This window comes from Pristiophorus japonicus, chromosome 19 (genome assembly GCF_044704955.1).
Source record: "Pristiophorus japonicus isolate sPriJap1 chromosome 19, sPriJap1.hap1, whole genome shotgun sequence".
NCBI classification, from domain to species: domain Eukaryota; kingdom Metazoa; phylum Chordata; class Chondrichthyes; family Pristiophoridae; genus Pristiophorus; species Pristiophorus japonicus.
Genome location: NC_091995.1, coordinates 57,166,862 through 57,192,691, shown reverse-complemented (window position 1 = coordinate 57,192,691; position 25,830 = coordinate 57,166,862). Strand labels below are relative to the sequence as shown.

The 25,830-nt window shown below is 48.7% G+C and overlaps 1 protein-coding gene and 1 pseudogene across 1 annotated transcript in view; one reads left to right on the top strand and one right to left on the bottom strand.

Annotated features, from left to right (window-relative positions):
* Positions 1–1,188, top strand: part of LOC139230228 (probable G-protein coupled receptor 139) — an 82,867-nt gene extending 81,679 nt beyond the window's left edge. The window contains exon 5 of the mRNA XM_070862062.1: positions 990–1,188. Within this exon, the coding sequence (XP_070718163.1) occupies positions 990–1,188 (199 nt within the window). The remainder of the gene's footprint in view (positions 1–989) is intronic.
* Positions 1,189–1,280: 92 nt separating this feature from the next.
* LOC139230227 (class I histocompatibility antigen, F10 alpha chain-like) overlaps positions 1,281–25,830 on the bottom strand; it is a 40,689-nt pseudogene continuing 16,139 nt past the window's right edge.

Sequence of the window (25,830 nt, the reverse complement as noted above, 5' to 3'; positions counted from 1 at the left end):
ACAGTTTTGGTCTCCGTATTTAAGGAAAGATATACTTGCATTGGAGGCAGTTCAGAGAAGGTTCACTAGGATAGGTTGAGTAGGTTGGACCTATACACATTGTTCAGAAGAATGAGAGGTGATCTTATTGAAACTTATAAGATAATGAGGGGGCTTGACAAAGTGGATGCAGAGAGGATATTTCCACTCATAGGGGAAACTAAAACTAGGGGACAGTTTCAGAATAAGGGGCCGCCTATTTAAAACTGAGATGAGGAGAAATTTCTTCTCTCAGAGGGTTGTAAATCTATGGAGTGCTGTGGAGGCTGGGTTATTTCAGGCGGAGATAGACAGATTTTTCAGTGCTAAGGGAGTAAAGGGTTATGGGGAGCGGGGAGGGAAGTGGAGTTGAGTCCATGATCAGATCAGTCATGATCTTATTGAATGGCGGAGCAAGCTCAAGGGGCCAAATGGCCTACTCCTGCTCCTATTTCTTATGTTCTGATATCGCAGTGTCGGCTGGCCCGTGCTGCCCCATGGCCCTTGGCTCTTCTGGGCCCCATACCCTCATACGCCGCACCTCCGCCATGATCTCCCACCGTACCTTGGCCACAAACATTTGCCGGACCCCTGCCACGATCACCCACTGAATCTCAGCCACGGTCCCCCAGCACTCCTACACCTCAATCACTCGCCGCACCTCCACCACTATCTCTTGCCGCACCTCCGCAGCAAACACTCGCCGGACTTCCGCCACGATCACCCCCCGAATCTCAGCCACGATCCCTCATCGCTTCTTCGCCTCGATCATTCACCGCACCTCCGCCACATCCTTCCCGCTCCTCTGCTTTACCAGGGTCCCGCCGATGGTCCTGCTCACGATCCAAACAGTGACCTGGGTCCTGACGACGTCACCCAATGGCCCACCTCGAAGCCGTCGCACACTTGGAGCAGCTCGCACTGGAAGTTGTCGTGGTTTGCCGCTCCAACTCTTATACTTCCCAACATAGGGTAGAATGTGGGAAGCCGGAGTGTGTGGTAATAGTCAAGTCGAAGGTAACAAAGGCCCAGATGAGAGTTTCAGCAGAAAAGCTGAGGCAGCAGCGGAGGCGGTCGATGTTACGCAAGAGGAAACAGGCGGTTTTAGTAATGCTGCGGATATGTGGTCGAAAGCTCAGTTCAGGGTCAAATCTGACACCTCGGTTGTGAACAGTGTGGTTCAGCCTCAGACAGAAGTTGGGGAGAGGGATGGAGTCGGTGGCCTGGGAATGGAGTTTGTGGCAGGGATGGTAAACAATGGCTTAGGTCTTCCCAATAATCAACTGGAGAAAAATCCAAGGAATTATCGACCTGAATAACTCAACATGGGTGGTAGGGGAAATAATGGAGTCCCCACTAAAGGAGCAAATGGAGCATGTGGCCAGCAAACAACCCACAATGAAGAGTCAACCTGAAGGGACAGTGCTGCTGCACCGACCTCACTGGGGTCCCGGCCCCCCTCCCACGCTCCCTCACTCACACTGCCCGCCGCGCGCAGGGCAACCACCAACCGCTGCCGTGTCGGCGCGCGGGATCAAGGGAACTACAACTCCCAGGGGGCACCGCGGCCCAGCTCCCCCTCTGCTGCCAGCTCCCGCCCCTCACTGTGCGCAGGCATGGGGCGCGAGGCGGGCTGGGTAATGTAGTCCCGATGGGGAGATGAGCACAGCCGCGGGGTGGGCGGGCGGCGAGGCACCGAGTCCCGGGACCCGGATCATTGACAACAAATGAGAGCCCGGACTGACAGCAGCTTCAGGGAGAGTTTGTAAGAGCAGTTCAATCATGGAGGGGCTGAGAGGGAAGCTGGAGGCCGTGTTTGCCAGGCTGGAAGCTCGGGGAGCAGAGGACACAGATTGGGAAAGAAGCAGGAGGAATTATTCCTCCAGCGAGGGGCCCGGATCGGGAATTCTCGGCCTGAAAGGGTGGTGGGAGCAGATTCAATAGTAACTCTCAAAAGGGAATCGTGTAAATACCGGCAGGGAAACAATTCAGGGCCGTGGGGAAAACTGGATTGTAAAGTCCTTACTCTACAGTATGAAACCACACAATGCACATTCTGTGACCTTAACTCTTTATTCACAGGACTCCAAAGACGATGACCCTGCGTGGGACCTCCCTTTTTATACCTGTGTGATCAGGTAAGGAGTGTCTCCCACAAGTTCACACCTTGTGGTCAAGGTGTGCATCTAGGTTGAGTGTATACAGTAATACAGTGGTGTTACATTGTGGTTACATACATGACATCACCTCCCCCGCCCCCCCCCCCCAAAGTCTTATTGGGATCATAGGTTTAGTTTTCATGTGGTCTACGCTCCCTCATGGAGCGCCGCAATTGGGGCTCTGGTTGTTGGACACCTACGTGAGTGTCTGTCGCCTGTGGTGATTCCGGCCTGTCCGGGCTGACCGCAGAGACTGTGCATTCTTCTGATTGCTCTTGTTGCTCGTTCACTGGTGGTGTTGTGAGCTCCATCTCATGGTCTTCTTCAGGTTCCTCCGTGTCGATGCTGAACCTTTTTTTTTTACTTGATCCAGATGCTTACGGCATATCTGACCATTGTTGAGTTTTACCATGATGACCATATTCCCCTCTATCAATTACAGTGCCCTCAAGCCATTTGGGCCTCATGGCGTGATTGAGGATGAATACAGGAGCATTTATTTCTCTACATCTCCCTCTCGAATTACAGTCAAGGTACTCATTTTGTGACTTGCGCTTGCCCTCGACTATGTCGGTCAGGACGAGGTGAATGAGGGACAACCGAGTTTTGAGTGTCCATTTCATTAGTAGCTCTGCAGGCGGGACCCCCGTGAGCGAGTGCGGTCGGGATCTATAGGCCAGCAGGAGATGCGACAGGCGGCATTGTAGGGAGGGTCCTTGAATCCTGAGCATCCCTCGTTTAATGTTTTGGACCGCACATTCCACCTGGTCATTGGAAGCCGGCTTGAACAGCGCAGTCCTGACGTGGTTGATGCCATTGCCTGACATAAACTCTTGGAATTCGTAGCTTGTGAAATATGGGCCGTTATCACTAACCATGATGTCCAGCAAGCTATGGGTTGCAAAGATCGCACGTAGGCTTTCCACGGTTGTGGATGACGTGCATGAATTCAGAATGATGCACTCAATCCATTTTGAGTACGCATCTACCACAATAAGGAACATCTTACCCATGAACGGGCCCACGTAGTCAACATGAATGCGTGACCATGGCCTGGTGGGCCAGGGCCACGGGCTGAGCGGGGCCTCCCTGGGGGCATTACCCAGCTGGGCACACGTCGTGCACCTGCGAACACAGTGTTCCAAGTCCGAATCAATTCCAGGCCACCAAACGTGTGACTGGGCAATGGCCTTCATCAGGACAATGCCTGGGTGCTCGCTATGGAGTTCCCTGATGAATGCCTCCCTGCCCTTCTGGGGCATAACTACCCGGCTGCCCCATAGTAGGCAGTCGGCTTGGATGGAGAGCTCATCCATCCGTCTGCGGAACGGTCTGACCTCCTCAGGGCATCTCCGTGTGCGGACACCCAATCCCCAGTCAGGACACATTTCGTAATCAGAGATAGGAGGGGATCTCTGTTTGTCCAGATTTTGATCTGGCGGGCTGTGATGTGGGAGCCTGCGCTGTCAAAGGCATCAACAGCCATGACCATCTCAGCGCTTTGTTCCGCTGCCCCCTCAGTGGTGGCCAGTAGAAGCCTGCTGAGCGCGTCAGCGCAATTTTCAGTGCCTGTCCGGTGCCGGATAGAGTAGTCATAAGCAGCCAGCATGAGAGCCCATCGCTGTATGCGAGCTGATGCATTGGCATTGATAGCCTTGCTGTCTGACAGCAGGGATGTTAATGGCTTGTGGTCCGTCTCTAATTCAAACTTCCTACTAAAGAGGTACTGATGCATTTTTCTTTTACACCATAGACACATGCAAGGCTTCCTCCTCGACCATCCCATATCCCCGTTCTGCTTGAGAGCGCGATCTGGAGATATAAGCCACAGGTTGTAGTTGACCCTCAGCATTGCCCTGCTGCAAGATGCACCAACCCCATAGGATGATGCATCACGTCAGAACCAATTTTTTTTACAGGGGTCGTACAGGGTCAACAACTTGTTTGAACAAAGTAGGTTTCACGTCCGATCAAAAGCCCGTTCCTGACAGTCCCCACAAAACCAATCACAACCCTTACGCAGGAGAACGTGTAGCAACTCCAACAACGTGCTCAAGTTCGGCAGAAAGTTCCCGAAATAGTTCAACAGTCCCAGGAATGAACGCAGCTCCGATGTGTTGCAGGGCCTGGGTGCTCATCGAATCGCCTCTGTTTTGGATTCGGTGGGCCGAATTCCATCTGCAGCAACCCTCCTGCCCAGAAACTCAACCTCAGGAGCCAAGAACACACATTTAGACTTCTTGAGTCACAGGCCTACCCGGTCCAGTCGGCGTAGCACCTCCTCCAGGTTGTGGAGGTGTTCCTTGGTGTCTCGACCCATGATGAGGATGTCATCCTGGAATACGATCGTTCCAGGAATGGATTTGAGCAGGCTTTCCATGTTTCATTGAAAAATCGCGGCCGTTGATCGAATGCCAAACAGGCACCTGTTATAAACGAACAGGCCCTTGTGCGTGGTGATGGTGGTCAGTAGTTTAGATTCGTCGGCCAGTTCCTGGGTCACATAAGCTGAAGTGAGATCCAACTTGGTGAACAGCTTGCCACCTGCCAGCGTGGCGAAGAGGTCCTCCGCTCTTGGGAGCGGGTATTGATCTTGTCGGGACACCCGATTGATGGTGGCCTTGTAGTCGCCACAGATCCTGACAGAGCCATCGCTTTTAGGACAGGAATGATGGGGCTCGCCCAGTCACTGAATTCAATAGACGAGATGATGCCCTCTCTCAACAGCCGGTCCAATTCGCTTTCGATCTTTTCCCACATCACATACGGCACCGCTCTGGCTTTGTGGTGCACTGGCCTGGCATCCGGGATGATGTATATCACTACTTTAGTGCCTTTGAAAGTCCCGACGCCTGGTTGGAATAGTGAATCGAATTGTTGTAGGACTTGTGAGCACGAACTTCGCTCCACAGATGACATTACGTGAACATTCCCCCATTTCCAGTTCATCTCGACTAACCAGCTCCTCTCCAACAGTGCGGGACCATTGCCCGGGACAATCCAGAGCGGCAGCCGATTCACTAACCCATTGTGTGTGACAGCCAACATTGCACTGCCCAGCACCGGAATGATTTCTTCAGTGTAAGTCCATAATTGTGTCTCGATACGTGCTAGTTTGGGTCTACTGGCTTTAAGTGGCCATAGCTTCTCAAATTGCTGAACGCCCATGGGTGACTGGCTGGCCCCAGTGTCCAGCTCCATGCATACAGGGACACCGTTTAATAAAACCCTCATCATCATTGGTGGCGTTTTGGTGTATGAACTGTGAATATTCGCCACATGGACCCGCTGAACCTCGGCATCCATCGACTTGCCCCAAAAGTCATTCTGCCTCAAAGAACCCTCTTCTGGTCCATCCGCCTCATATTAGTCTGGTTGCAGACTTCCTGCACATTCGAGCTAAATGGCCACTGAGATTGCAGTTCCTGCAGACAAACTGTTGAAATCTGCAAGATCTAGCTGAGTATTTTCCCCCACACCTCCAGCATGAGTTAAAGTTTCCATTGTTGGGAATAAAGGGACTATGGCCAGGAATTCCGCGCTGACTGTCCATTTGACTGCTCTTAAGTACCCTATTAGTGGGTGTCAATGGCCCCATCCCGAGCTGCATTGTCCACTGTGATGGCGTGAATGTCCCTTCAGCCTGTCATTGTCTCTGTTGAAGTCCTACTCTGGGGTCTATTGCTGCCTGGGGAGTGTTGGACTGCCCCTGCCTGTCTGCGGGACTCTGAGTCGCATTGATGATGTTGACTCCCTGAGCCATCGCCGCGTTAGAGGCAGAATTGCGCGCATATATTATTTTCGTCTCTTCCTCCCCCACCATGAAAGTTTGAGCTATCAACGCCGCCGCTTCCAAGGTCAAATCCTTGGTCTCAATTAATTTGCGGAAAATTCCCGCATGACCGAAGCCCTCGATAAAGAAGTCCCTTAGCATCTCCCCCCTGCAGGCGTTTGTGAACTTAGAGGCTGTGCAAACGCCGGAGGTCCACTACGAAGTCCGGTATGCTCTGTCCTTCACGACATCGGTGGGTGTAGAATCTGTGTCGGGCCATATCTATGCTACTTGCCCGTTTGAGGTGCTCCCCGATCAATTTGCTAAGTTCTTCAAAGGTTTTGTCCGCCAGCTTTTCGGGTGCTAGTAAGTCCTTCATGAGCGTGTAAGTCTTTGGTCCGCAGCTGGTCAAAAGATGAGCCCTTCGCTTGTCGGCCGCTGCATCCCCCAGCCATTCTTTCGTAACGAAGCTTTACTGAAGCCTCTCGACAAAATTGTCCCAGTCTTCCCCAACACAGTACCGTTCCTCTGTGCTACCGGTAGCCATTCTCGTGGGTCGTGAATTCCAGTTTCTCGTTGCCAATGTAACGTCCTTACTCTACAGTATGAAACCACACGAGGCACATTCTGGGGACAAGGTCACTCTGTGACCCTAACTCTTTATTCACAGGACTCCAAAAACGATGACCCCGCGTGGGACCTCCCTTTTTATACCTGTGTGATCAGGTAAGGAGTGTCTCCCACAAGTTCATCCCTTGTGGTCAAGGTGTGCATCTAGGTTGAGTGTATACAGTAATACAGTGGTGTTACATTGTGGTTACATACTTCCCTGTCCGCTCTCCATAACCCCTATTCCCTTATCGTTTAAGAAACTGTCTATTTCTGTCTTAAATTTATTCAATGTCCCAGCAGCGAATTCCACAGATCCACAACCCTCAGAGAAGAAATTTCTCCTCATCTCAGTTTTAAATGGGCGGCCCCTTATTCTAACATTATACCCTCTAGTTCTAGTCTCCCTTATCAGTGGAAACATCCTCTCTGCATCCACCTTGTCAAGCCCTCTCATAATATTATACGTTTCGATAAGATCACCTCTCATTCTTCTGGATTCCAAGGAGTAGAAGCCCAATCGACTCAACCTTTCCTCATAAGTCAACCCCCTCATCTCAGGAATCAACCTTGTGAAACATCTCTGAACTGCCTCCAAAGCAAGTACCGGTATATCCTTTCGTAAATATGGAAACCAAAACTGCATGCAGTATTCCAGGTGTGGCCTCACCAATACCTTGCATAACTGTAGCAAGACTTTCCCACTTTTATACTCCATCCCCTTTGCAATAAAGGCCAAGATTCCATTGGCCTTTCTGATCACTTGCTGTACCTCCATACTAACCTTTTGTATTTCATGCACAAGTACCCCCAGGTCCCGCTGTACTGCAGCACTTTGCAATTTTTCTCCATTTAAATAATAACTTGCTCTTAGATTTTTTTTCTACCAAAGTGCATGACCTCACATTTTCCAACATGTGCCAAATTTTTGCCCACTCACTTAACCTATCTATATCCTTTGCAGATTTTTTTGTGTGCTCCTCACACATTGCTTTTCCTCCCATCTTTGTATCAGCAAATTTAGCTACGTTACACTCAGTCCCTTCTTCCAAGTCGTTAATATAGATTGTAAATAGCACTGATCCCTGTGGCATCCCACTAGTTACTGACTGCCAACCGGAGAATGAACCATTTGTGCCGTCTCTCTGTTTTCTGTTCATTAGCCAATCCTCCATCCATGCGAATATATTACCCCCAACCCTGTGAATTTTTATCTTGTGCAGTAACCTTTTATGTGGCACCTTGTCAAATGCCTTCTGGAAGCCCAAATACACCACATCCACTGGTTCCCCCCTTTATCCACCCTGTTCATTACATCCTCAAAGAATTCTAGAAAATTTGTCAAATTACTTCTTCAAAAATCCATGCTGACTCAGCCTGACCGAATTTTGATTTTCCAACTGCCCTGTAACTGCTTCTTGAATAATGGACTCCAACATTTTCCCAACCACAGATGTTAGGCTAACTGGTCTAGAGTATCCTGCTTTTTGTCTGCCTCCTTTTTTGAAATAGGGGCGTTACATTTGCAGTTTTCCAATCTGCTGGGACCTCCCCAGAATCCAGGAAATTTTTATAAATTACCACCAATGCATCCACTACTTCTGCCGCTACTTCTCTTAAGACACCTAGGATGCAAGCCATCAAGTCCAGGGGATTTATCCGCATTTAGTCCCATTAACGTATTAAGTACTACCTCCTTAGTGATTATGTTAAATTCCTCCCCCATTTTCGCCCCTTAATATCCCACCCAATGTAATCCCAATCTCCTGCTCACTTCCCAAACCTTTAATATCCCACTCTTCCCTCACTCCCAATACCCATTAATATCCTACCCAGTCTAATCTCAGTCTCCTGCTCACTCCCCATACCCTTAAATATCTCACCGAGGCTAATCCCACTCTCCCCCTCACTCCCCATATCCTTTAATATCCCACCCAGTCTAATCCCACTCTCATGCTCACTCTCTGTACCCGTAATATCCCACCCAGTCTAATCCCACTCTCCTGCTCACGCCCCTTACCCATTAATATCCCACCCAGTCTAATCACACTCTCCCCTTCACTCCGCATACCCTTTAATATCCCACCCACAGAAACCATAGAAAAATAGGTGCAGGAGTAGGCCATTCGGCCCTTCGAGCCTGCACCACCATTCAATAAGTTCATGGCTGATCATTCACCTCAGTACCCCTTTCCTGCTTTCTCTCCATACCCCTTGATCCCTTTAGACATAAGGGCCATATCTAACACCCTCTTGAATATAGCTAATGAACTGGCATCAGCAACTCTCTGCGGTAGAGAATTCCATAGGTTCACAACTCTGAGTGAAGAAGTTTCTCCTCATCTCGGTCCTAAATGGCTTACCCCTTATCCTTAGACTGTGACCCCTGGTTCTGGACTTCCCCAACATCGGGAACATTCTTCCTGCATCTAACCTGTCCAGTCCCGTCAGAAGTTTATATGTTTCTATGAGATCCCCTCATTCTTCTAAACTCCAGTGAATACAGGCACACTCGATCCAGTCTCTCCTCATATGTCAGTCCCATCCCGGAACTCAGTCTGGTGAACTTTTGCTGCATTCCCTCAATAGCGAGAACGTCCTTCCTCAGTTTAGGAGACCAAAACTGAACACAATATTCCAGGTGAGACCTCACTAAGGCCCTGTACAACTGCAGTAAGACCTCCCTGCTCCTATACTCAAATCCCCTAGCTATGAAGGCCAACATGCCATTTGCCTTCTTCACCGCCTGCTGTACCTGCATGCCAACTTTCAATGACTGATGTACCATGACATCCACGCCTCGTGCACCTCCCTTTTTCCTAATCTGCCGCCATTCAGATAATATTCTGCCTTCACGTTTTTGCCACCAAAGTTGATAACCTCACATTTATCCACATTATACTGCATCTGCTATGCATTTGCTCACTCACCTAACCTGTCCAAGTCACCCTGCAGTCTCTTAGCATCCTCCTCACAGCTCACACTACCACCCAGCTTAGTGTCATCTGCAAACTTGGAGATATTACACTTAATTCCTTCATCTAAATCATTGATATATATTGTAAGTATCTGGAGTCCCAGCATTGAGCCCTGCAGCACCTCACAGTCACTGCCTGCTATTCTGAAAAGGACCAGTTTATCCCGACTCTCTGCTTCTTGTCTGTCAACCAGTTCTCTATCCACGTCAGTACATTACCCCCAATACCATGTGCTTTAACTTTGCACAACAATCTCGTTTTTTGAAAGTCCAAATACACCACATCCATTGGTTCTCTCTTGTCCACTCTACTAATTTGATCAAAAAATTCTAGAAGATTTTGTCAAGCATGATTTCCCTTTCTGACTTGGACCGATCCTGTCACTGCTTTCCAAATGCGCTGCTATTTCATCTTTACTAATTGATTTCAACATTTTCCCCACCACCGATGTCAGGCTAACCGGTCTATAATTCCCCGCTTTCTCTCTCCCTCCTCTTTTAAAAAGTGGTGTTACATTAGCTACCCTCCAGTCCATAGGAACTGATCCAGACTCAATAGAATGTTGGAAAATGATCACCAATGCATCCACTATTTCTAGGGCCACTTCCTTAAGAGCTCTGGGGTGCAGACAATCAGGCCCTGGGGATTTATCGGCCTTCAATCCCATCAATTTCCCGACTAATAAGGATTTCCTTCAGTTCCACCTTCTCGCTAGATCCTCTGTCCCCTAGTATTTCCGGAAGGTTATTCGTGTCTTCCTTCGTAAAGACAGAACCAAAGTATTTGTTCAATTGGTCTGCCATTTCTCTGTTCCCCATTATAAATTCACCTGATTCTGACTGCAAGGGACCTACATTTGTCTTCACTAATCTCTTTCTCTTCACAAATCTATAGAAGCTTTTGTAGTCAGTTTTTATGTTCCCTGCAAGCTTCCTCTCATACTCTATTTTCCCCCTCCTAATTAAACACTTAGTCCTCCGCTACTGGATTATAAATTTCTCCCAGTCCTCAGGTTTGCTGCTTTTTCTGGCCAATTTATATGCCTCTTCATTGGATTTAACACTATCCCTAATTTCCCTTGTTAGCCACGGTGGAGCTACCTTCCCCATTTTATTTTTACTCCAGACAGGGATGTACAATTGTTGAGGTCGATCCATGTGATATTTAAATGTCTGCCATTGCCTATCCACCATCAACCCTTTAAGTATCGTTCGCCAGTCTATTCTAGCTAATTCACGTCTCATACCATCGAAGTTACCTTTCCTCAAGTTCAGGACCATTTTGATTAGCCCAATCTATATGTAGATTAAAGTCGCCCATGAGAACTGCTGTACCTTTATTGACGCGTACCTAATTTCTTGTTTTATGCTGTCCCCAACTTTACTACTACTGTTTGATGGTCTGTACACAACTCCAGCTATCGTTTTCTGCCCTTTGGTATTCCGCAGCTCTACCCATACAGATTCCACATCATCCAAGCTAATGTCCTTCCTTAATATTGCGTTAATTTCCAATTTAACCAGCAATGCTACCCCACCACCTTTTCCTTTCTGTCTATGCTTCCTGAATGTTGAATATGCCTGGATGTTGAGTTCCCAGCCTTGGTCACCCTGGAGCCATGTCTCCGTAATCCCAATTATATCATATTCGTTAATAGCTGCCTGTGCAGTTAATTCGTCCACCTTATTACAAATACTCCTCGCATTGAGGCACAGAGCCTTCAGGCTTGGCTTTTTAGCACACCTTGCCCCTTTAAAATTTTGCTGCAATGTGGCCCTTTTTGATTTTTGCCTTGGGTTTTTCTGCCCTCCACTTTTACTTTTCTTCTTTCTATCTTTTGCTTCTGCCCCCATTTTACTTCCTTCTATCTCCCTGCATAGGTTCCCATCCCCCTGCCATATTAGTTTAATCCCTCCCCAACAGCACTAGCAAACACTCCCCCTAGGACATTGGTTCCAGTTCTGCCCAGGTGCAGACCGTCTCGTTTGTACTGGTCCCACCTCCCCCAGAACTGGTTTCAATGTCCCAGGAATTTGAATCCCTCCCTCCTGCACCACTCCTCAAGCCATGTATTCATCTTAGCTATCCTGCTATTTCTACTCTGACTAGCACGTGGCACTGGTAGCAATCCTGAGATTACTACCTTTGAAATCCTGCTTTTTAATTTAACTCCTCGCTCCCTAAATTCAGCTTGTAGGACCTCATCCCATTTTTTACCGATATCTTTGGTACCTATATGCACCACGACAACTGACTGTTCACCCTCCCCCTCCAAAATGTCCTGCAGCCGCTCTAAGACATCCTTGACCCTTGCACCAGAGAGGCAACATACCATCCTGGAGTCTCAATTGCGACCACACAAACGTCTATCTATTCCCCTTACAATAGAATCCCCGACCACTATAGCTTTCCCACTTTTTTGCCTGCCCTCCTATGCAGCAGAGCCACCCATGGTACCATGAACTAGGCTGCTGCTGCCCTCCCCTGATGAGTCATCCCATCCCCCAACAGTACCCAAAACGTTGTATGTGTTTTGCAGGAGGTTTTACAGGGGACCCCTGCACTACCTTCCTTCCTGCTGCTTAGCCATTCCCTCTCTGCCTTTGTAACCTTTGCCTGTGGTGTGACCAACTCGCTAAACGTGCTATTCACGACATCCTCAGCATCACGGATACTCCAGAGTGAATCCACCCGCAGCTCCAGTGCCGCAATGCGGTCTGTCAGGAGCTGCAGCTGGACACACTTCCCGCACATGTAGTTGTCAGGGACACAGTGTCCCTGATTTCCCACACAGCACAGGAGGAGTGTGCTCAACTGGCATGACTTAACCCTTAAATTACTTAATTTACTTAATTTGGCAACAATGACAAAGGTTTCGTACTGATGAAAAAAGAAAAAAATAAAGAAGAGAGAAAAACTACTCACCAATCACTTACCCTTTAATATTACACCCAGTCTAATCTCACTCTCCCCCTCACTCCCCATATCCTTTACTATCCCACTCTCCCCCTCACTCCCCATACCCTTTACTATCCCACCCAGTGCAATCCCGCTCTCCTGCTCACTCCTCTAACCTTTAATATACCATCCAGTCTAATCCCACTCCCCCTACCCTGTAATATCCCACCCAGTCTAATCTCACTCCCCATACCTTTTAATATCCCACCCAGTCTGATCCCACTCTCCTGCTCACTCCCCCTCCCCTTTAATATCCCACCCCGTCTGATTCCAGGTGACCAAACCTGGGAACTGAATATTCAGGGGTATTTGATATTTTGATAGGATAGGCAGAAAGGAAAAGTAGTTGGGGTAGCTCTATTAATAAAGGATGAGATCAGTACAGTCGTGAGAAATTATCTTGGCTTGGAAGATGAAGATGTAGAATCAGTTTGGGTGGAGATAAGAAATAGCAAGGGAAAGAAGTCACTGGTGGGAGTAGTCTATAGGCCCCCGAACAGTAGCTACAACTTTGGACAGAGTATAAATGAAGAAATAATGGGGGCTTATAAGAAAGATACTGCAATAATCATGGGCGATTTTAATCTTCATATTGATTGGCAGATCAAATTGGCAAAGATGGCCTTGAGAACGAGTTCATAGAGCGTATTTGGGATGGTTTCTTAGAACAATATGTTGTGGAACCATCCAGGGAGCAGGCTATTTTAGATCTGGTAGTGTGTAATGAGACTTGATTAATTAAATGATCTCATAGTGAAGGATCCTCTAGGGAAGAGTGATTATAACATGTTAGAATTTCACATTCAGTTTGATGGTGACAAACTTGGGTCTGAAATTAGTGTCTTAAACCTAAATAAAGGCAATTACAAAGATATGAAGACAGAGTTGGCTAAAATGGACTGGGAATATAGATTCAAAGTAGGATGGTAGCTATGCAGTGGTAGACATTTAAGGAGATATTTCATAATTCTCAACAATGATATATTCTATTGGAAAAGACTACGAGAAGGGAGAACCATCCATGGCTAACTAAGGAAGTTAAGAATGTTATCAAATTGAAAGAAAAGGCATACAAAGTTGCAAAGATTAGTGTAGGCCAAAGATTGGGAACATTTTAAAAGCCAGCAAAGAATGACTAAAAAAAAAATAAAGAGGGAGAAAACTGATTGAGAGTAAACTAACAAGAAATATAAATACAGACAATAAGAGCTTCTGCAAGTATATAAAATGGAAGAGTAGCTAAAGTAAATGTTGGTCCCTTAGAGAATAAGACTGGGGAATTAATAATGGGAAACAGTGAAATGGCAGAGACTTTGAACAAATATTTTGTGTCAGTCTTCATGGTAGAAGACACTAAAAACATCCCAATATTAGTAGGGGACAAAAGGGAGGGAGGAAATTAAAACAATCATATTAGGGAAAACCAATAGGACTAAAGGTGGACATGTCCCCTGGACCTGATGGCCTGCATCCTAGGGTGTTAAAAGTAGTGACAACAGAGATAGTGGATGCATTGGTTGTAATCTTCCAAAATTCCCTAAATTCTGGAAATGTCCCAGCTGATTGGAAAACCGCAAATATAATGCCACTATTCAAGAAAGGAGGGAGAAAGAAAGCAAGAAACTATAAGCCAGTTAGCCTTAACAGCTGTCATTGTGAAAGTGCTGGAATCCATTATTAAGGAAGCAGAAGCAGGATATTTAGAAAATCATAATACAATCAAGCATATGGTTTTATGAAAGGGCAAGAGTGTTTGACAAATGTATTAGAGTTCGTTGAAGATGTAACGAGCAGGATGGGTAAAGGGGAACCAGTAGATGTAATGTATTTGGATTTCCAAATGGCATTTGATAAGGTGTCACATATAAGGTTGCTGCACAAGATAAGAGCTCATGGTGTTGGGGGTAATATATTAGCATAGAGAGAGGATTGGCTAACTAACAGAAAACAGAGAGTTGGGATAAATAGGTCTCAAGGATGAGAATTATAAAAATCACGACTTTGTTTAATCAGAAGCCAATGTAGGTCAGCGAGCACAGGGGTGATGGATGAACAGGACTTGGTACGAGTTAGGTCATAGGCAGAAGATGACCTCACGTTTGTGGAGGGTGGAAGTTGAGAGGCTAGCCAGGACAGTGTTGGAAAAGTCAATTCTAGAAGTAACAAAGGCATGGATGAGGGAGTTAGCAGCAGATAAGCTGAGGCAGGGGCGGAGTCGGGAGATATTACAAAGGTGGAAGTAGTGATACCCTTTACAAATCCACGTGGACACTCTGATCAGCTCAGATTTGTCTAATTGTTCATTCACTCCGTCCCTGATGTTAAATTTAGTGCCCTACTGGAATCTAACATTAAACTGGCACGTCTGTAACTATCCGTATCTCCTGTTCTAGGTTCTTTTGCCAATCACCTTAAATCTGTGTTCCCCTGGTTATCGACCCCCGTCACTGGAAACAGTTTTTCGTTATATACTCTATCAAAACTCCTCATTATTTTGAACACCTCTCCTAAATCTCCTCTTAATCTTCTCTTCTCTAAGGACAACAATCCCAGCTTCTCCAGTCTCTCCACAAGTCCCTCATCCCTGGTATCATTCTTGTAAATCTTCTCTGCACCCTCTCCCAGGCCTTTGTTATATATGAATGAAGAATCTGACTGGATACTGTGCGCTCAAAGTAAAGTGTGACCATAGTCTTTTATTGCCGGTCTCGAGAGTGCCTCTCCAGCCTGTGAGGCCTCATTAAGTACCTCAAGCTCCCAAGGGATTGTGGGATCCCTTGGGACACCAGGAGATGAGCCCTCTGGTGGCTATACAAGGTATATACAAGTTTACATACAGAACAGCACTCTTCTCTCCCCCCCTCCCCCAAAGTCAGCAGTGTAACTATTTACAAGGTGAGTTGATCTGGGGCCTTTCTTTCCTGGTTGATCATCTCTGTGCAAATGCTGGTTTTGGTGAATCATTTGTTGGGCCATCACTGGGCTGCTGTGTAGCTGGCCTTGCTAGGCTGCCTGGTGTGGTGAGTCCAACCAACTGGGCTTTGTGGCCAACCGCTGTGTCGGTTGTCACTGGTGTGTATGTTGGGAGGTCAAAGAAGGTAGGATCCAAAGTGGTTTGCTCAGGATAGTCCGTAAATCTGAGTTTGATTTGGGCCAAGTGTTTCCGGTGAATGAGTCCATTTGAAAGTTTGACCCGAAACACCCTGCTCCCCTCTTTGGTCACAATAGTGCCGGGAAGCCACTTGGGACCTTGTCCTTAATTCAATACAAACACAGGATCATTGATTTCAAGTTCACGTGACACTTTTGCGCTATGATATGTACTTTGTTGAAGCCGCCTGCTCTCGACTTGTTCATGTAGATCAGGGTGAACTAACGAGAGTCTTGTCTTAAGGGCCCTTTTCATGAGCAGTTCAGCAGATGGGATCCCAGTGAGTGAGTGAGTGGGATCTCGTGCGGTAGCTAAGCAGAATTTGGGATAGGTGAGTCTGCAGTGAGCCTTCAGTTACCATCTTGAAGTCCTGCTTGATAGTTTGCACTGCTCTCTCTGCCTGACCATTGGACGCTGGTTTGAACGGGGCAGATGTAACATGTTTGATCCCGTTACGGGTCATGAACTCTTTGAACTCGGCACTGGTAAAACATGGCCCGTTGTCGCTCACGAGGACATTAGGTAGTCCGTGCGTGGCAAACATGGCCAGCAGGCTTTCCGTGGTGGTAGCGGACGTGCTTGCTGACATTATCTCACATTCAATCCATTTGGAATACGCACCTACAACCACAAGGAACATTTTACCCAAAAACGGGCCTGCATAGTCGACATGGACTCTGGACCACGGTTTGGACGGCCACGACCATAAACTTAGTGGCGCCTCCCTGGGTGCTTAACTGCGAGCATGTGTTACATCGGAGCATGCAGGACTCTAACTCCGCATCGATACCGGGCCACCACATGTGGGATCTGGCTATCGCTTTCATCATTACGATGCCTGGGTGGGTACTGTGGAGGTCACTGATGAAAGTGTCTCTGCCCTTCTTGGGGACCACTACCCGATTACCCCACAGAAGGCAGTCTGCCTGTATAGACATTTCATCTTTGCGCCGCTGGTAAGGCTTTATCTCTTTTGGGACACTGGACCAACTCCCGTGAAGCACACAATTTTTTACCAGGGAAAGTAAGGGGTCCTGTCTCGTCCAGGTTCTAATCTGTCGGGCTATGATGGGTGATTGCTCACTCTCGAATGCTTCCATAACCATGACTAAATCTGCGGGCTGCGCCATTTCCACCCCCGTGGTGGGCAATGGCAGCCTACTGAGAGCATCGGCGCAGTTTTCTGTGCCTGGCTTGTGGCGGATGGCGTAGTGGTATGCAGATAACATGAGCGCCCATCTCTGGATGCGGGCAGATGCTTTCGTATTTATCCCCTTACTCTCGGAAAAAAGGGATATTAGTGGCTTATGGTCCATTTCCAATTCAAATTTTAGCCCACAGATATTGATGCATTTTCTTTACCCCATAGACACATGCTGACGCTTCTTTTTCAATCATGCTGTAGGCTCTCTGAGCCTTAGACAGACTTCTGGATGCATAAGCAACCAGTTGCAATTTCCCAGATTCATTAGCTTGTTGCAATACACACCCGATGCCATACAACGACGCATCACATGCTAGTACCAAACGCTCACATGGATCATACAACACAAGCAATTTGTTTGAGCATATCAATTTTCTAGCTTTTACAAAGGCATTTTCTTGGCTTTTGCCCCATACTCATTCGTCTCCTTTACGCAGTAAGGCGTGCAATGGTTCTAACAGTGTGCTGAGACCCGGTAAGAAGTTATCGAAGTAGCTCTGTAGTCCTAGAAACGACCGCATTCTGTGGCCTCAGTGCGTTCTCGTTTGCCTCTGTCTTCGAATCGGTGGGCCTGATGCCATCCGCCGCAATTCTTCTCCCCAGGAACTCCACTTCAAGTGCCAGGAAAACGCACTTCGAGCATTTCAACCTGAGCCCCACGTGGTTGAGTCGACTAAGAACCTCCTCCAGGTTCTGCAGATGCTCGACTGTGTCCTGACCTGTCATCCTGGAATACCACCGTGCACGGGACCGACTTCAGTAAGCTTTCCATGTTTCTCTGGAATATTGCCGCGGCTGATCGAATTCCAAACAGGCATGTGTTATAAATGTTTTTTTTGTGCATGTTGATGCAGGTGAGACCTTTCGATGATTCCTCCAACTCCTGCGTCATGTAGGCAGAGGTCAAGTCCAGCTTCATGAACGTCTTTCCTCCCGCCAGCATAGCAAAAAGATCGTCAGTCTTTGGTAGTGGGTATTGATCCTGCAGGGAGAAACGATTGATAGTTACTTTGTAATCACCACAGATTCTGATTGTGCCTTCTCCCTTAAGGACTGGAACAATTGGACTGGCCCACTCATTGAATTCGATCGGCGAAATGATGTCCTCTCGTTGCAGCCGGTCTAGCTCGATCTCTACCCTTTCTCTCATGTACGGTACTGCTCTCACCTTGTGGTGGATGGGTCGTGCCCTCGGAATTAGGTGGATCTGCACTTTTGCTCCTTGGAACTTCCCGATGCCTGGTTTGAACAGCGAAGGGAAGTGTCGTCAGCGGACGAGAGCGCTTGGACATCGTCCCAGTTCTAACATATCTTTCCCGGCCAGCTCCTGCCGAGCAGCGTGGAACCATCACCCGGTACCACCCAGAGTGGTAGCTTATGCACCGCTCCATCGTAGGAGACCTTTACAGAAGCCCTTTGTGTAAGTTATTAGTTTCGTGCGAATGGGTGTCAAGACTGGCCTTGAGGCCTTGCTGCACCACAATTTTTCGAAAGTCTTTTTGCTCATAATGGACTGGCTCACACCAGTGTCCAGCTTCATTGACACCGGGAGTCCATTTAATTCAACCTTCAGCATTACCGGGGGATACTTTGTGGTAAATGTGTGCACCCCATATACCTCTGCCTCCTCGGTCTTTGGCTCTGTCCTCATCTGCAACATGGTGGTTTGCAGGATTAACAGGGTTTGCAGCTCACCTGCACATACGTTGGAGGTGTCCCATTGTTCCACAGCCCTTACAAACGTACCCTTTGAAGCGCCAACAAGGTGTTAAAATTCATCACCCTTGATGGTGGACTCAGTCATCTGTGGACATGCAGCTGCAGGCATGTGGGGCCTGCCCTGTACGTTGCGATTTGAAAACATCATCACTTGTAGCAGCACTCGTGTGGGGAAAGATTTGCTTAGTATTGTCACTGGTGGCAATGAACGTATGGGCTATCGCTTTGGCCTTACTTAAGGTTGGGGTCTCTACAGTCAAAAGTTTGCGAAGTATCACTTTGTGGCCAATGCCAAGCACAAAAATGTCTCTGATCATGTGCTCCAAATGTCTTTCAAATTCGCAATGTCCTGCAAGGCATCTTAGCTCGGTGACATAACTCACCACTTCCTGGCCTTCAGAACTTTTGTAGGTGTAGAACCGGCAGCTCGCCATCAGAACACTTTCCTTCGGGTTCAGATGCCCCCGGACTAGTGTGCACAAATCATCATACAATTTCTCTGTGGATTTTGCTGGAGCAAGCAGATTTTTCATTAGGCCATACATTGGTGCCCCGCAGACTGTGAGGAGAATCGCCCTTTGTTTGGCAGCGTTCGCTTCTCCTTCCAGCTCATTGGCCACGAAGTATTAGCCGAGTCGCTCCACGAATGTTTCGCAATGATCTCCCTCTGAAAATTTCTCCAGGATGCCCACTGTTCTCTGCATCGTTGGGTTCGTCATCTGTATCTCGTCGCCAGTTGCTATATATGAATGAAGAGTCTGACTGGATACTGTGCGCTCAAAATAAAGTGTGACCATAGTCTATAATTGCAGGTCTCCAGAGTGCCTCTCCAGCCTGTGAGGCCTCCTTAAGTACCTGTGCTCCCAAGGAATTGTGGGATCCCTTGGTACTCCAGGGGATGTGCCCTCTGGTGGCTGTACAAGGTATATAAAAGTTCACATACAGAACAGCCTTAACAGCCTAGAATTGGACACATTACTCCCGCTGAGGTCTGTAAGATGTAGCCGAGAACACCTATGCATGCTTCAGAACAATGAGGCAGCTGGGAGACAAATCCAACAAGTAGGAAAACACTCGTGGTGAGAGACAGTGTATTATACAGGCCTACATCCCTGGTACCGCTTGTTATCGGAATCTTTAATTGTCATTCAGATTGTGGTTCTGGAGGTTTGTGGTACTGGAGATTTGGCTCATGTTGGTCTGTTGGCTTAGAGAATCATAGAATAGGGCAACACAGAATTAGACCATGCGGCCCATCAAGTCTGCCTCGGCTCTTTCGAAGAGTCTCACTCTCCTGCTCTTTCCCCATGTCCCTGCAATTTTTTCTCCAAGTATTTATCAAATTCCCTTCTCAAGGCCACTATTAAACCTGTATCTACCACCCTATCAAGCAGTGCATTCCAAGTCCTGACCACTCATTGCGTAAAAATGTTTTTCCTCATGTCACCTCTGGTTCTTTTGCCAATTGTACCCCTTCGTTACTGACCCTTCTGCCAGTTTTTTTAATTTATTCTGTTTAAACCCTTCATGGTTTTAAACACCTCTATCAAATCTCCTCCAAACCTTCTCTGCTCTAAGGAGAACAATTCCAGCTTCTCCAGTCTATCACCAAACTGCAATCTCTCATCCCTGGTATCATTCCAGTAAGTCTCAATTGTACCCTCTCCAAAGCCCAGAATTGGACACAATACTCCAGCTGGGGCCGAACTAGTGTTTTATATAGGTTTAGCATAACTTGCTGGCTTTTGTACTCGATGGGCTGGATTTTAGGCTTTTATGTTTCCGTGGTGATAATGGTGGTGGGGCGGGAAAGTTAGTGGCCAGGAATAGTTTGCGCTTTAGTAATGAAGTTTGGGCCTCTGGGTCCCGAGTCAGAGAGCACAGCGCTAAGGGAGGCATTGTAGACTTCTCTTGACGCACAATGGGAAACTCCCGAGCTAAAGGGCCGGGTTGGGAGCACTCAGAGACCTCTGGGGAGAGGGGGAAACTTTAAAAAAAAACACACAACCATTCCCAAAACATTGCTCACGCCACAACACAAATCGGTAAAAATTTGAGAAAAAACAGTCACACTTACCTTAGGAGTCCATTACTCACCTCTTCGCCGATGGGATGGTTGGACTGCCCTGATTTCCCAGGCGGTCATTGCGGTCGGGTCGGGCAAGAGTCAAAACCCACGCTGCAAAACGTTGCAACCAGGGGCATTGCACACCCAGGGCAGCTCTTCCTGGCGGTGCTGCTCCAGGCCGCCACAAAACCGGACCCGAGGATCGCTCCGGGCCGCAGACGGTCCCACCGCCACCATTGCCATCGCTCCGAAAAACAGTGCACAAGACCAGAAAATCCAGCTCTATGCCTGTATTTATAAAGCCCAGGATCCCATATGCATTGTTAACCTGCCCGCCATCTTCAGAGACTTGTGCACAAGCAACCCCAGGTCTCTCTCTTCTTGTACCCCGTTAAAATTGTACCATTAAGCTTGCATTCTCTCTCTCCTCATTCTTCCGACCAAAATGGATCACCTCGCACTTTTCGGTGCTGAATTTCATCTGCCATGTGACTGCCCATTCCACCAGCTTGTCTATGTCTTCTTGAAGTCTACTACAATCTTCTTCATAAAAATGCTTAAATGAGAAAGTAGAGAGACATGAAATGGCAGCTTTATTAAAGGAATGATAATAGTGATGTATCTAAAAACGTGCTTCTCCCTTAAGTTAGGAAGTATTGAAATATAATGAATGAACTCAAATTACTGTTAGATAACCTCATCAACTATTGGATGGCCTTAACCTTTCCTTATGGGTCTGGTGCATGCATGCTCTTGCATCAGCCAAAACTCATTGTCTCCACTCTGTCTAGTTTCAACCAGCCATTATCTTGCACAGACTATTGTATCCTTGTTTGCCTAGAATTAGGTGCGACCTCCCTCCAAGCGACTGTCAAAGCATGCAATATAAGTTGTTATATGTCAAAAAGAGCAGTGGTCCCAATACTGGCCCCTGGGGAACACCACTGTATTTGTCTCTCCAGTCTGAAAAACACCACTACTCTCTGCTTTCTGTCCCATTTCGCATCCATGTGTCCCATTACTGACCCTTTCATCCCATGGGCTTCACTTTTGCTAACAAATTAATTATGTGACACTTTATCAAAGGCCTTTTGAAAGTCCATATACATAGCATCAACCGCACTTCCCTCATCAACCCTCTACATTACTTCAAAGAACTCAATCAAGTTAGTCAAACACGATTTGCTTTTAACAAAGCCATGTTGGTTGTCATTTATTAATCTATTTGTTTCCAAGTGACAATATATTTTGTCCTGGATTATAGTTTCGAAGTTTCCCCATCACTGACGTTAGGCTGACTGGCTGGTAGTTGCAGGGTTTATCTCTCTCCCCCTGTTTGAAGAGGTGTGTAACATTTGCAACCCTCCAGTTCTCTGGATTAAAAGATTGTAGCCAGAACCTCTGCAACCTCCACCCTTACTTTCCTCAGTAACCCAGGATGCATCCCATCTTCTCTAATAATGCCCCATGTAGCACCTTGACAAAGGCTTTCCGAAAGTCTGTGTGCACTACATCCACCGCATTGCCCTCACCTTGTCTGTTACCTCCTCAAAGAACTCAGCTTTGGCAAGCACGGTTTTCCCTTCTGAAATCTGTGGTGGCTATGTATTTATTATTACCTCGTCACCTAGAAACCTGGTCATTTCATCCATAACTGGCTCTGATTTTCCCACCATGAGATGAATTAGACAGAGTCAGGAAGTGGAGTACAAACCTCAATTATTATCGGATGTCAGGAAAGACAAAATTACAGCAACAGAGTCCCATTTGCAAAGCACAACCCCCTCCCACCCCACAAAAAAAAATCTCATCATAGGTTCCCTGATCTCCCAGCGATCGAAATCTGCCCCAAATTCAGCCCATAGGTCAGTGCCTCACATCCCCGCCACCCGCGCCCGGCCCCTCAGGACGGAAAGTCTCGTGCCTCGGAGACACCCCTCGCCCGGTGACTGTCTCGGGGAGCCCCCCCGCCTAGGATTATCTCAGAGACACCTCCCCACCCCCCCCCGGGACTGCCTCGGGTAGCCTCCCACTACCCGCCCGGGGGCAGGTTCTGTGGGCTCCACAGTCGACCAAGGACCGGTTGGACTGAGTGCGAGTGTGTCTCCAATCCCAGTCAGCACATCTGACAATCAAACCAGAAACGCAGTGGGGGAGAGATGGAGATCAGGGTCATTCTCCCCTAGAATTCGCTCCCTTGTCTCAGGGAAATTTTAAAAGATTTAACCTTTAAAAAGCAATAGTGAAAACAAGCCCCTGCAGTGAAACCAGTGAATAGTTCAACATCCCAGAGTCAGCATCGTAAGTCCCTCGAAATGAGTTTGACTTGCTTCCACGCTGAAAAGGGAAGTGTTCACAAGTGTTTCAATGAAGGACCTAATATTCCAGATCTCGAACTACATCCTGAAGGGTGGAAGATACCTGTGCGTGGATTTTTTAACATGGTGGGGGCTTGATAGAGCTAGGTCTTGGTCCAGTGGCAAGGATTAACCAAGATGACTGGAGACCAGCTCTGCTGCATGTACTTAGTGCACACACATATCGCACGCAGTGTGGGCTGGCCCGTGCTGCCCCTGCGCCCTCACCTCTCCTAAGCCCCAATCACATCCCTGTACGAACTCTTGCCGCTCCTTTGCCCCGACCTCGCCACTCTTGCTGTACCTGCCCGCACTGCAATCAGCCGTCGCCCTCCTGCAGCAGCACACGCTGCTCCCTGCAGTGGTATGCCACCGCACGCTGCTCCCTCTAATGGCCCCGGCCTGCTGATGGTCTTGCAGGCCAGGACCGCGCCGATTTCTGGGCTGGGCCGGCGCATGCTGCTCCCTCTAATGGCCCTGGCCTGCTGATGACATCCCAGAGAATGTGCAGTATAAACAGATCAAAGCTCAAATCACCAGGCTCCCAATACAGAAAAGACACACGTTTAATAATCTACAAGCCCCACTGTTACAGTTAAACAGGGTCACAGACGCAGAGCTGTCAATCAACCGCGATGGAAAGTCACCCTCCCCAATTCTCTCACCAACTCCTCCCGCTGACTGTGGACTGACGTCCTTGGAGTATCACCGGGACACGGGACGCCACTGGGGAAAATAAATAAATAGATGGTTACAGAGCAAGGCAAACCCACCAGACTCCAAACCCCAGCTACAAACCCCATCAGACCCCAAACACCAGCTATAAACCCCATCAGAGCCCAAACACCAACTATAAAGCCCATCAGACCCCAAACACCAGTTATAAACCCCATCAGACCCCAAACACCAGCTATAAATCCCATCAGACCCCAAACACCAGCTATAAACCCCATCAGACCCCAAACACCAGCTATAAATCCCATCAGACCCCAAACACCAGCTATAAACCCATCAGACCCCAAACATCAGCTACAAATCCCATCAGACCCAAACACCAGCAAACCCCATCAGACGCGACCGCCCTGCCCACCAAACACCAGTAGTAATGAATCCTGGGGGAAGAGACAACACAAAACCCCATTGAGCAATTTCAGGGAAATTCGATTCCCGTAAATGAAACTGAGCAGCTGACAGGAGGCCAGGTCCAGGGTGAGATGCTATCAGAAGTGTTTACCCCCCACCCACGATATCTCTGGCCTGAGACTGTGCAGGACCAGCATCTCCAGCTGGCCAGTCCAACGCTCAGTGTTGCATTGTATGGTCTTTAATACCTTTAAACGGAGATTCCACCCGCGAGAGGGTACAATAAACACCCGCTGTAATATCCCAGTCAGAAGCCCAGGGAAGGACCTGCTCACACAATTGATCAATAATATTCATACCTTAGGCCGGGATGGAGGAGTTTGGTAGGGATTCCCCTTTATCACAAGCTGTTAATGGAAAGACTGGTGTTAAAAACTGTTCACCATCATACACAGAGAGACAGAACCCCCCCGACCCGTACACACCTTCAGAGAGACAGACCCTCCCCCGTCAAAGGGACAGACCCCAGCCCCCGTCAGAGGGACATAGAGACACCCCACTGCCGCCCCCCCCCCCACCATCAGAGAGAGAGAGAGACACCACCCACCCCCCACCCCATCAGAGAGACAGACCCCCCCCGTCCCGTCAGAGAGACAGAGTTAAGTGAAGATCCCGCTGTGGTTCGAGGTAAACTTATTCTTCGCAGGATTGTAGCCGCTCTCCTTCCCCGCTGTAAAACAAGGAGCCCTCGGTTAGTGAGACCATAACGACAGTCAGAGAGGGCCGAGGAAACTCGGAGCAACAGGGAGAGATGGTGACACTCAAACTACCTCATTCCCTGGGACCCCCCAATTCACCCTCTCCACCCACACCCCCAGGCTCCCAATCTATCGCTCCACTTCCTGTACCCCAAGACCCCTCTCCCCCAGTTCTGAACTGCCGAGAGAACCCCCTCCCCCAGTGAGGACCTGCCCAGAAACCCCTCCCCCAGTGAGAACCTGCCCAAAGCACCCCCCCTTCCCCACTGTTGACCTGCCCAGAGACCCCCTCTCCCCCAGTGAGGAGCTGCCCAGAGACCCCCCTCCCCCAGTGAGGAGCTGCCCAGAGACCCCTTCCCCAGTGAGGACCTGCCCAGACCCCCCTCCCCCAGTGGGGACCTGCCCAGAGACTCCCCCAGTGAGGACCTGCCCAGAAACCCCCCCTCCCCCAGTGAAGACCTGCCCAGAGACCCCCCCTCCCCCAGTGAGGACCTGCCCAGAAACCCCCCCTCCCCCAGTGAGGATCTGCCCAGAAACCCCCCCCCTCCCCCAGTGAGGACCTGCCCAGACCCACCTCCCCCAGTGAGGACCTGCCCAGAGACCCCCCCTGCCCTAGTGAGGACCTGTCCAGAGACCCCCCTCCCCCACTGAGGACCTGCCCAGAGACCCCCCTCCCCCAGTGAGGACCTGCCCAGAGACCCCCCTCCCCCAGTGTGGACCTGCCCAGAAACCCCCCCTCCCCCAGTGAGGACCTGCCCAGACCCACCTCCCCCAGTGAGGACCTACCCAGAGACCCCCCCTCCCCCAGTGAGGACCTGCCCAGAGACCCCCCTCCCCAAGTGAGGACCTGCCCAGAGACCTCCCTCCCCCAGTGAGGACCTGCCCAGAGACCCCCCTCCCCCAGTGTGGACCTGCCCAGAAACCCCCCCTCCCCCAGTGTAGGACCTGTCCAGAGATCCCCCTCCCCCAGTGAGGACCTGCCCAGAGAACCCCCTC